Here is a 12,206-nt window from a genome sequence, read left to right as displayed (position 1 = left end):
TCACTTCCCACTCGCCTCTCCCCCTAGTACCAGGCAACCATTGATGGTCTGCTTTCTGTCCCTGTGGATTTATCTATTCTGGACATTTCATAACGATGGAATCATACAATGTGTGGCCCTTTGTGTTTTGCTTCTTTCACTTAGCATAGCATATTCGAGATTCAGCCACATTGTAGCATGTGTCAGTACTTCATTCCTTTTTATGACTGAGTAAATATTCCATTGTATGGATGGACCATGTGTAATTTACCCATTCATCCCTTGATGGAGATCTGGGATGTCTTCACCTTCTGGGTAGTGTAACTAGTGCTGCTACAAACATGCATGTATGTACTTATCTGTCTTTTTAACTTGTATCCTGGTGTCTGAGATGCAGTTAGTGCTCACTAAATATTGGTTGAAAGAATGACTGATTGGAGGAAACAAAGGCATTAGACTCATCAGGGTGGGGCTGGGGGTCATATGCCTTCCTGGAAGAGGTGACCGCTGAGTGAGAGCTTGAAGGATGAGTCCTGGAAGGGACCGGCATGTGTAAAGGTTCAGGGTATGGTGCATTCTGGGAACAGAGGGGAGCCAGGTGGCCAAAGCTGAGGGAGTGGGGATGAGAAAATGTGTGTGCAGAGCCTGGAGGGGTGGGCAGAGGCCAAGACAAGTAAGGCCTTGCCACTCACAGAAAGGACCTGGACTTGCTCCTGACGTGATGTGAAGCCATGGAAAGGCTTCGAGCAAGAGAGTGCCATGACTTGATTTGACTTAAGTTTTATTAAGTGGAGAATGGATTCAGGGGTTGCAGGGTCCAGAGTGCCAGAAGGGAGACCCGAGAGAAGATTATGGCAGCCAACCTGGCAAGAGATGCCAGTAGCCTGGGATGGGGAAGTGGTGGCAGAGATGGAGAAGTGACAAACTCGAGACATGGTTTGGAAGTAAAATCGTCAGGACTTGGTAACAGTAGCCACAACCCAGTTCTGGTTTTGAAATTCTTCTTTCCAGTCCTTCTGAATCACTGTCCCTGTTCCGGTCCATTACATTTCCAGCGACAAAGATGCTGACTGTTCATCGCCCAAAGGGGCAAACAACTTAATGTCTGTCCATCAGGGGACGAAAGGATAGAAAAATGTGGTCCATCCGTAAAACCGGATATTCCTCAGCCATACAGGAAGGAGATACTCGTGCTGTAACATGGATAAAGCTTGGAAGCGTGATGCCGAGTGAAAGAAACCAGTCACAAAAGGCCACATATTGTGTGATTCCATTTATATGAGTTGTCCAGAATAGGTAGATTCACACAGACAGAAAGTAGATTAGCAGTGCTGGGGGTTGAGGGCAGGGGCCAATGGGGAGTAATCACTACTGGGTGTAGGGTTTTACTTTGGAGTGATACAAATGTTCTGGAACCAGATTGAAGGTTCACAAAATTGTGAATGTACTAACCATCGATGAATTGTTCTCTTTATTTATATTTTTTGCTGGTGATTTTTTAAAATTTGGGAGCTGTATTTATTTTCTTTGATGTATTTTCAGCTTTATTGAGGTAAGATAAGGTGTACATTGTGATGATCTGAAATTCATATACATTGTAAAACGATTCCTTCATTTAGCTAATTAACACATCTATCACCTCACATATTTACAGTGTATATATATTTGCATGTATGGGAGAGAACATAGAAGTTCTACTTTCTCAGCAAATTTCAGTTATTCAATAGTGTTACCAACTATAGTCACCATGTTATACATTATGTTCACTTGTATTATTATTATTATTATTATTATTATTATTATTATTAAGGAGGGCACAGCTCACGGTGGTCCATGCGGGGATCAAACTGGCAACCTTGGTGTTATTAGCACCATGCTCTAACCAACTGAACTAACCGGCCATCCCTATGTTCACTTTTAAACAGTTAATTTTTTATGTAAATTTCACGTCAACTGAAAAAATAATGACTCAGAAAAATAAAAGATGCTAGGCACTTGCTCTCTGACTTCTGCCTCTTTCACTCATATCATCCCTTGACTCCAGCAAGAGGGCTCTGAGAGCCAAGGCTCATAGGCTTCTGGGAAATTTCCCACACACTAAGGCCCAAATGCCCATATGCCTGGCATTCGCCTTACGTGGCAAGTGTCTAGACTTGGATAAATTCTACCTTGCCTTTCCTGCTGGAGTAATTAATGCAGCATCAGGTACAACTGGATCCAGGGGCTCAGCTGACATCAGATATCATCAGGTAGCTGTCTCTCTCCACTCTTGAAAGCAAAGTCTTTTCTATGATCTACAAGGCCCTAAGCAACCTGCCTTTGCCAATACTCCCTGACCTTTTGTTCCTACTATTCTTCCACTTGCTCACTTGACTCCAGCCCCATTGGCCTCTTGCCCATTCAAACATGCTTGGCATGGTCCCATCTCAGGACCTTTGCACTTGCTGGTCCCTCTGCCTGTACATCCTTCCCCCAGATATCTACACAGCTCCCTCCGTCCCTGCCTCTCAGGAAAGCTTTCCCTGACTACCTTGTCTAAAGTTGTACTTCTAGTCTTTCTACCCCACTGCCATGGCTAATAGTTGTCCTAGCAGAATCACTTCTAGTACTCATCTTGTTTGTTGGTCAACTCAGGAACAGTGCCTGGTACAGTGGCTGACACACAGTAGGCACTCAGTGAAACACTGTAGAATGAATAGATGATCCAGGTCTGTCCTGTTTCTCTCCTGCCCTCACGCCAGAACCAGACAGTGATTGAGTCCTGGAGGACTGAGGGGTGGCAGCAAGAGCAGGAAGTAAAGACAGGTCCAGGGAGGTGGAACTGTGTTATTTGGGTAGGATAAAAAGGGCAGCAATTCCTATTTGCTGACAGCACTTGCTCTGTGCCATGAACTTGACATACCATTACTGTCTTTATTTTACAGATGAGGAAACTGAGGCCTAGACAAGTGAAGCGATTTCTCTAAGACCCTCCAGAACTTTCCCTCTTCCCATGGGGCAAGAGGTAGGGTTGCCAGGCATTTTGGACATATAGTACAGTCCTCCATTGACTTGGTCAGAACGCCCGAAATGTCCTGTATTCAGCTTGTTTTCTAGAAATCACACGTTTTCAGCATGTCCAGTTATTTTTCAATTTAATTGGGCGTTAAATTTACTAAATCTGGCAACCCTAGTCAGGGAGGAGCTCAGACTCCAGGCCTAGGGCTTCAGTGAGAGGTCCTGCCTGGGCCTCCCGATGTTTTTTCAGGGAGAACCCACAACCGGTCCTTACCCCTGGAAGCGCGTTGATTCTCCGGGACCGGATCCTCTTTCCTGGGATGAGGCACTGAAGACTCGTGAAACATCGTAGGCCCTTTAAGAGTGGTTTCGGGGCAGGGCCCACGGGGGCGTGGCGAATCCGGGGGCGTGTCGGGTCCGGCCTGACCAACCCCGGGGCGGGACAATCGCTGGGGCGGGTGGGTCGGGAAGGGTTAAAGGGGTGCGCCCGGGGGGTCCCTGGCTGTCCCGCTGCCTCCGCCTCCTTTCGTCCGAGCCGCGCTCTCTCGCGGCTGCGCCGGCTCGGCCGCCCGGGAGACAAAGCGCCGACGCCGTCACCGTCGCCGCCACCGAGCGGGTCCTGGGCCATGGCCAGGCCGCCCGCCGGCCCTGCGCCTCCCATTCCGTCGCCGCCACTGCCGCCCTAGGCCTCGCTGCGAGGTAAGGCCGGCCTGGAGCGGGGACCTGCTGGAAGACCTGCAAAGGGGACGCGCGGGACAGGGCTCCGGCCACCGTGGGCCTCGGGGTCCTGCGGGCGTCTGGAGAGACCTCTGATGGGGATCTGTAATTTCCCCATTAGGGACCCCAGGTGCGGGGGACAAACTTGGCCGATGACTCCCCTCCTCCCCCCGGCCCCGTAAGGAACCTCTGCCGCTTTTTGAACTATGGGGCAAGCCCTCCACTTGGCACTCACATTCTGCCATTGACCACCGATCCGGGGCTCTGGCTGCCCTTTAGGAAACTCAAGAGAACTTCCACACGACACGAAGGGACAGAAGGCAGCTAGGATCAGAGCTGGAGATCCAGTCTCTGCAATAGGCAGTGGGGCTGCCTCTGGCCTGGCGCTGCCATCCTGGCGTCGCTGTGGCCCCTGCTTCATGGTTCCCCCAGCACATGTTTTTCTGCCTGTACCTGCCACACCCTCTCCTGCATGCCCACTGCTAGGGGACACTGTGGCAGCTGGATTCAACCTCAGGACTTGTGGTCTGGTTTCTTTCCTTGAAGTGTGTGCCAAAATGCCATAGCACAGTTTCCCAACAGTCCAGGATTCTGGGCCACCCGTTTCCCGGGAGACCTTGAGCTAATTATTTGCCTTTTGGACAGCTTTCCTGAGTGCTCACTACCTGCTAAGCAATTTGCAAAATGGCTTTTCAGGATTAATTTATTCAACCCTTCCTGGAGGGATGGATGTTAGTGTTCTCATTTTATAGATGAGGCTGTGAAAACCCCAACTCATAACGGCAATATGTTTGGTGGCTTTCCCACAGTTTTCCAGCAGGCTTTCCTCATTTTAGCTCATTGAATCCTCTCCACAGCCCACTGACAGATGAGGAAACTGAGGCTTGGAAAGGTGAAGTGACTTTCTCAAGGCCCTCCCGCCTGTTCTAGAGGAGGCGAGAACTTGGCCCTGGGACCAGAAAGGAGCTGGGAATCAGAAGCAGTGCCCAGAGTGGACTTTGACCGTCTTGGAAAATAACAGGAGTGTGAGGAGATAAGCCAGGGACCAGGCCCTGCCCCAGGCTAGAGCTGTGCCCCTGCTGCTTACTGTACTCACCCCCCCACACACACACACCTTGGTTCTTGCTGGGGTTGGAGGAAGCAGAGGCCATGGACAGAGCAGGGTCCTGTGTTGCCGGTGACCCTGGCCTGGCTGGCCCCATTTGCTGAGCATGAGGGAAACTGCTCTTCCTTTGGCCTTAATGGGGTGGAGAGACCCCAACATCAGTTCCTTTGGGCCAGCTGCATAGAGCATTTGATTCTGGGCACAGCATTGTACCTTTGGGCAAGTGCCTTAATCTCTGTGTGTCTCCGTTTCCACATCCGTGAATGTGGGATGGAGAATAGACCCCTTGTCATGGGGCTTGTTGAGAGGTTTAAGATGACTGTTTGACTCGTTTTACAGGCATTTCAGCACAAACTACTGCCAGACACTGGGATCCAGACAAAAGCCCCTAGAGCAGGCAAAAATGACCTAGGTACTTTCAGGATGGGGTACAAGAGAGTGACTGGGGGAGTCTCTTGTATAGGGTGGTCAGGGACTGCCTCCCTGAGGAGATGATGGTCAAGCTGAAACTGAAGGATGAGGAGTTGGCCATGTGAAGATATGGGAAGGGCATTCCAGGCAGAGGGAAGAGCCAGGGCAAAGGCCCTGAGACGGGAACATGAGGAACAGCAAGGAGACCCGGGTGGCTGAAGATGAGTGAGCAAGAGGAAGGGAATTTGGACACCATGGGGAAGACTGAATTTTATACTGAGAGAAGTAGGGAGCCATGGGAGGGCTTAGAGTGGAGGAGAAGTGTGGCTGAATTTGGTTTTCACAGGATCTCTCTACGGGGCATGGATTTCAGTGGAGAGGCCTAGGAAAGAGTTTGGCTCTTACCCTGAAGAACATGGACAGGGAAGGGACAAGGGTGGAGGCAGGGAGACAAATGAAGAGGCCACTAGATGGAGCGGGCCAGGCGAGCAGTGATGGGGGCCTAGAGTGTGGAGGTGGCAGTGGACAGAGATTAGGCCACTGATTTGGAAGAGGTTGGAGGGGGGATCAGCTGGACTTGATGAGTGGTCATAGTAGGGGTGAGGGGAGAAACCAAAGGCCATTTGCTGAGACAGAGCATGGAGGGGAGCATGTGGGGAGAATGTCAACAACTGCTACTTCTGAGCACATACGTGTGCCTGGCACCATGCTCAGTGCCTGGTATGTAATCACTGTGTTATCGTCACAAAAACCCTGACTTAGGTGCTATTATGATCCTATTTTGCAGATGTGGAAATAGAGGCCCAAAGAGGCTTAAAGCGTGCCTGAGATCACACATCCTCGACACTACAGAGCTGATATTTGAACCCAGAGAACAGCACACCGAAAGCAGATTGGGCTGAGGGCAGGGAGGTGAGTGGTGGCCTGAGAGGTAGGAGGAAAATGGGACAAGTGGAGTGGATAGTTCCTGTGAGAAATGGGGCTTGGGTCCATATGGGGTTGTTGGGCTGTGGGGGAGAATGCATGAGTCCCATTTTGCAGAGAGAGAAACTGAGGCTCAGAGAAGGGCAGCCCATGTCTGAAGTCACACCGGGAGGCACAGCAGGGACTCTGGCTTTGGCCTGGTTACCAGGTCAGCACAGGCTGACTCAGCTATGAAATCAACTTGTGTTGCCTCTTCCAGGAAGCTTTCCTTGACTGCATAGGCAGGTGAGACGAGTTGGATTTGGTTAGGAGCAATCGCCCCCTGCTCCCTGGGTCAGGTTGCCTGGCTGGGCCCCTCGGTGGCCAGGTGCTCCCAGGAGAGCCACCAACCATACCTCATTCCTCCAGGCCCTGAGTAAGGCACCACCCAGGCTGGGGAATAAACATTAATTGAACACCTAGACATTCCAGGGACTTCATATACTTTGTCTCTTGAAAAATGTAGCCATTGTCTTATGTAGAGTGAGGCTGTGAAGCAGGAGCATAAGGTGGGTCCTGACAGTGACCATGGAAAACCCCAAGGGAGGGTGTGGCCGCATTGGGGGCCCACGTACCACATCCCAATAAGTCTGACCTGGCCAGTGTTGCCCCATCATGTGCTCCTTGGGGAAGGTGGATAGAGCTCAATTCCTCTACTTTGGGTACAGGATGCTGTCTCCCCATCCCCTCTCCATAAGTGTGGACCAAAGCCTGGGCCCTTCCTGGATCATTTCACCACAATCTTTTCTGCTTGTCTGACTGCATCTGCCACCCTCCCTCACTCTGCTCTAGCCTCACCGGCTTCCTGCTGTTCCTCAAGCACTCTAGCAGGTTCCTACTTCAGGGCCTTTGCTCTTGCTGTTCCTTCTGCCAAGTGAGTCCCAGGGGATCCCTCCTTTGCCTCCTTAGGTCTCTGCTCAGATGTTACCTTCTCAGTACAGCCTTTCCTCACCCCCCTGTTAAAATCAAACTCTCCTCTTGTTGCCAACCCGCCTGACCCCCTTCCCTGTATTAGATTTTCTATAGCACTGAAGACCATCGGGCAGATTCATTTTATGTGTTTGTTAACTATCTGTCCCCTTCACCTGCCACTAGCATGTCAGCACCACGAGAGCACTGGCCCTCCATCTTGTTTACTGCTTTATCCTAGTGTGGAGAACAGGGCCTGGCCCACAGTGGGTGCTTAATAAATGTTTTTGATGAATGAAGTCCCTATAACCCTCTGAAATAGGTTCTGTTCATATTGTCCGTTCACGGACAAGCAAATCAAAGTAGAGTTAGGAAATCAAAGCTGGGACCTGAAAAGGACCACAAAAGGTCAGCCAGTCTGGTCCTCGGGGATGATGGAAACAGCAGGGCCTGAAATGAGGCCTGGGTTTGAATTTCAGCTCCCTCCAACTTGCTTTGTGACCTTGGGTGAGTCACTAACCTCTCTGCTTTGTTTCCCCATCTGTCAAGGGAGGGCGGGGGGAGTCAGGCTAGTCCCTGCCAACTGAGGTTTGTTGCGAGGTGAGTTAAGATACATAAAATGCTTGGCATGCAGTAGCAATCCTCAACATCATTTTGGGGGAGGAGGACAGCAGGAGGGTTATGAGCCTGGCTTCTGGGGCCAGCGTTTGAATTAGACCCAGGTGTGAGTCCTGGGCAGTGTGAGCACGGGACAGGTCACACCACTCTTTGAGCCTCAGTTTCCTCATTTGTGGAAGAGGAGTATTGATTGTTATGACAGCGAGGGTGGCGGTGAGGTCAGGGTGAGGCCCTGGGCGACCCAGTGACAGTGGCCACGTGAATGACAGCTGTCCTGTTTGGGGACAGGCCCTGAGCAGCGCCCCCCCACCCCCCTGCAGGCCGCCGCCTCACCGTCATGAAGCTGAATGAGCGCAGCCTGGCCTTCTACGCCACCTGCGACGCGCCGGTGGACAACGCCGGCTTCCTGTACAAGAAGGGCGGCCGGCACGCGGCCTACCACCGGCGCTGGTTCGTGCTGCGCGGCAACATGCTCTTCTACTTCGAGGACCCGGCCAGCCGGGAGCCTGTGGGCGTCATCATCCTGGAGGGCTGCACGGTGGAGCTGGTGGAGGCCGCGGAGGAGTTCGCCTTCGCCGTGCGCTTCGCGGGGGCCCGGGCCCGAACCTACGTGCTGGCCGCCGAGAGCCAGGCCGCCATGGAGGGCTGGGTGAAGGCTCTGTCGCGGGCCAGCTTCGACTACCTGCGGCTGGTGGTGCGAGAGCTGGAGCAGCAGCTGGCCGCCATGCGGGCAGGGGGCGGCCCCCCCGCGCCACGCCGGCCCCGCGCCCTGCCCCCCAAGGAGAACGGCTGTGCCGTCTGGAGCACCGAACTACCCGCCGCCCCCATTGGCACCTCAACCGGCCCGTGGCCTGGTCCTGAGCCCCCGCCACTGCCACCCCGCCGGCGCTCAGTGCCCAACGGGCCTCTGGACTCAGCCTCCTTCGCCCAGCTGCACGAGTGGTACGGGCAGGAGGTCAGGGCCCTGAGGAGTCTGTGGCTCAGGAACCGGGCCCAGCCCTGAAGTGATGGTGAGGGCCCGTCCTGAAGGGGAGCGTCAAAGTCACAGCCAGCCCTGAGGTCACCAGGCGTCCTGATTCTGGAGGGACTCGAGTCCCAAGGGCTGCTCTGACAGGCCCAGCCCTGACAGACTGGGGGACCTGGTCCCGAGGGAAATCATACTCAAGTCTTGAGGGAAATTGTGGTCCCTGTGTGGCCTCCTTTCAGGGGACTCAAGCTCTGAGAAGATGCTGGACTCTGAGGGATACTTTAGGACTTGTGTGACTCAGAGAAGGCCATTGCCTGATTCTAAGGAGAATCCTGGGCCTGGCTGAGCCTCAAGAAGCCTGAGAGCTGGTTTCAAAGAAACTGTAACCCCAGTCCTGGTCCGTTTACCCAGCAAAGGCCTGTTGCTGGCAACAGGTCCTGGCTGCTGTGACTAGGACCTGACGAGGACCTGCGGCCTGAAGACAAATGTCCCATCAGCCCTGGTCCTGGTCTCAGCATGGACAGAGAGAAGGCTCGGCTGTGCCACACACCTGGGTCTGACCTCCTTTTGCTCCAGGGCCTTCCAGAGAAGCTGGCTTGGCTCCAGGCTGCCTGCCTGCCTCCAGAAGCAGCAGGTGCAAAAGGCAGGCAGGTTTTAATGCGTAACCGGTATGGTGAGATTGCCTGGTCCCGACCACTGCTAGCCTGGAGTGGGGCCCAGGCAAGACTTTGCCCTGGGCCTCACCCGGGCCTTGAGGTGGTGCTCCTGGCGCAGTAGTGGCCTCTGGCCTTGGGCCGTGTCTGTGTTCCTGTAGTGGCTCTCATGTGCTCTCCTGACAGTTCTTAACTACATCCTTCAGTCTCCTTCTCCCAGAGCCAGCTCTTCTGCCCCCAGACTGGGGTGGGGCCTCTTAGGAGCTCACCTGACCTGGTCCAGTCTGGCTGGGCAGCCATGGCGTGCGCTGACTTTCCAGTAGGTTCCACTAGGGAGGGGTGGCCACGAGCTGACTCACCACCCAGAAAGGGCCCAGGTGCTGATCCAGTAGGGGGCAAAGAAACAGTTACAAAGCTGTGTTTGGCTTCTGGAAGCCCCTCCCTCCATCACAGCCCAGCCCCCCTCACCCCCCAATATTCCAATGGGGAGGCTGACTGCTGTTTCATTATTCTCACCACAGAGGCTGTTCTTCACAGGAGAATCTCTGAGGTTGGGACACCCCTGGCCCTCAAGCTGGGTCATGTTTACAGTCCTCAGTGCCCTACACTGGGGACCCTCTGAGGATACCTCCTTCCAACCTTTATTCCCCAGAGGGTTTCTCTTGGTGACAGACAGACTTGGTCCCGAGGCCCCTTCCTGCTGTCTTTAGAGACTCTGGGGCTTGGGGAAGAATGGGGGGCTGTCTGTGTGTCTTCAATCACCAGCTCACTGCTGGCTCAGTTGACTGGGCTTCCATTTTAATTTAATTTTTAATACTTTGGTGGTTTTTTTCTAGCAACAAAGCTTGGTATTGTCACTCCTTGTTTCTTGTTGGCTGGTAGTAAGGGACGGGGTGCCCGGCTCTTGGCTTGGCTGGGGTGGGGGGTGAGAGGGGACCGTTGGCACTGCCCCCAGGGAGAGGGCCAGGAACCTTGGCTGGAAACAAAGCCACCTCAAGAATCTCACCTGGTTCTTTGCCTTCTCCCGGCATGCCCTGCTCTGCAGCAGGGAATTCTGGGGTCTTGGTACGCTTCCTGTCCTCCTCTTTCCCAAATCCTGAGCAGTGGGAGTGGGGTCGGTGGCTCCTCCATAGGTTCTGGGTCTCCAGAGGTGTTAGGAGCTACCCCGAGCCCATGTCCTGTCCAGACCCAGCTGGTGGATGAGGTGTTGGCCCCCGTCCTCGTGCAGGTTTACAAGCTACAAAGGTACAATGCCCTGGTCTCCCTGGGGGACTGGTGGGAATTGCCCCCCCCCCCACTCCCCATCTCCAAAAGCACAAGATGGGGTCAGGCTGCCTCCAGAGTTGGGTGGAGGAAGAAGTATCAGGCAGCCTGGGTGGGGGTGTAAAGGCTAAAATAAAAAAACCCAAAAGTTTGACAAGTAATGGCTGGTTGTGTCATTATTTTCCCCCATCAAAACCCTAGATTGAGATGCTTGGCAGGGCCAGGAGCAGGCCCTACAGGAGCGGTGACCAGTGTGTGATGAGTGCCCCCCCCATGGCTGATGGCTGGCTCTTCCAGGCACATTCTCATAACCTCTTATGGCAGATACCAACCCCATTTTACAGATGAGGAAACTGAGGCACAGAGAAGAAATCTGTCAAGTTCACACAGCTGAAAAGTGTCAGCAGGGATGTAAACCCCTGGAATCCTGTGGAAGAAGGGGAATATGGGGAAATAGAGTCGCAAAGTTCCTTTTCTGAGGGGAGAGACGGCAGAGGGAAAGGTGAGGATTTGAAAGTCAACGGTGGGCTGAAGGCCTGACAGTTGGGAGGGATGGCAGGGACAGCAAATGGAAGAGTCAAAACCCGGTTCTTCTTGATCAGTTCATGGGGCTGCCAGGGGCCTGGAGTGAGGAGATTCTGGCACCAGTGCTGGTTGAGAGGGACCGATCCTGCGATTGATTAGTAATGTCTGCCGTGATCACAGGATGGATGGGGTAGTACTGATGCTACGTGTCTGCTGTCTAAGACTCACGGAGTCTGCTGGGCTAATGGGGGATTCACAGGTGGAAAGGGGCTGGCCCCAGGTCACCCAGCATGATGGACTAGGCCCTAGGTCCTCCTAATATCGATTCAGAGCTTGGGTCACATGTCTCCTTTGTCAGCCTGGAAAAATCATGCACATTCAGGAAAATGTGGCTTAGGATGACCAACCTACAGTCCTCGCTCAGCAGAACAAGTTCAAGAAGGAGAAACGAAAAATATTAAGGTCAGGGAATCATGCCGCTTGTGAGTAGCCAGTGCATGCTGAGTAATTCCTTCCACCTCCCCTGGGACCAGAGCTGACAGATGGGGGCTGGGGAAGTGGCTCCCCACACAGGCTGAGTCAGAGCACTGCTTGTGGCATTTGTGACCACAGCCATCCCAGGGCACGGAGTGGGGGAAATCGCCCCAAGAGGGAGGGCTACAAGTATGATGCCCTCACCAGCCGGGCTTCTTAGGGCTGGATGTTTCCATGAATTCAACTGAAAGGGAGAAGGGGTCACCACCCAAGTGTTGTGCATCCGCCAGCTAATATGTCATTGTTTCCTCTCGACTCAGGGGAGGTGTTCAGGGCACGTGTCTGAGGAGGACTAAAACATCCCCGGAGCATGACAAAGGAGAGAAAATGGTCTTCACCCAGACAGTGTGGGGGATATTGTATGAGTTCGGAAGGAACATTCTGAGAAGCCACTTGGGATAGGGGATGAGAAACTCGTGAGGAGCAAGCAAGCTGCCCAACATCCATCCACCCTAACAAGACGAGTCCACGTGGATCATCAGTTGTGCGGCTCCCATCTGACTTGGAGGGATTAGCTAAACTGTAGCTGCTAAAGAATAGCTGTGTGACACAGTTTGGGCCAATG

General features: G+C 53.3%; 1 protein-coding gene across 2 annotated transcripts; it reads left to right on the top strand.

The window, feature by feature from the left end:
* Window positions 1-3,458: 3,458 nt before the first annotated feature.
* PHETA1 (PH domain containing endocytic trafficking adaptor 1) lies at window positions 3,459-10,757 on the top strand. 2 transcript variants are annotated; one of them, XM_033098420.1, is made up of 3 exons: window positions 3,459-3,675; window positions 5,997-6,121; window positions 7,999-10,757. In XM_033098420.1, exon 3 carries the CDS (start codon window positions 8,037-8,039, stop codon window positions 8,700-8,702), a length of 666 nt encoding a protein of 221 aa, XP_032954311.1. In that variant the 5' UTR covers window positions 3,459-3,675; window positions 5,997-6,121; window positions 7,999-8,036; the 3' UTR covers window positions 8,703-10,757. The 2 variants fall into 2 exon arrangements, with proteins under 2 accessions (XP_032954311.1, XP_032954310.1); XM_033098419.1 differs by having other exon boundaries at window positions 3,460-3,675; window positions 8,020-10,757.
* The last annotated feature ends 1,449 nt before the right edge of the window (window positions 10,758-12,206 follow it).

Source organism: Rhinolophus ferrumequinum, chromosome 25 (genome assembly GCF_004115265.2).
Source record: "Rhinolophus ferrumequinum isolate MPI-CBG mRhiFer1 chromosome 25, mRhiFer1_v1.p, whole genome shotgun sequence".
Lineage (NCBI taxonomy): Eukaryota > Metazoa > Chordata > Mammalia > Chiroptera > Rhinolophidae > Rhinolophus > Rhinolophus ferrumequinum.
This window is presented reverse-complemented; position numbering and strand designations above follow the sequence as displayed.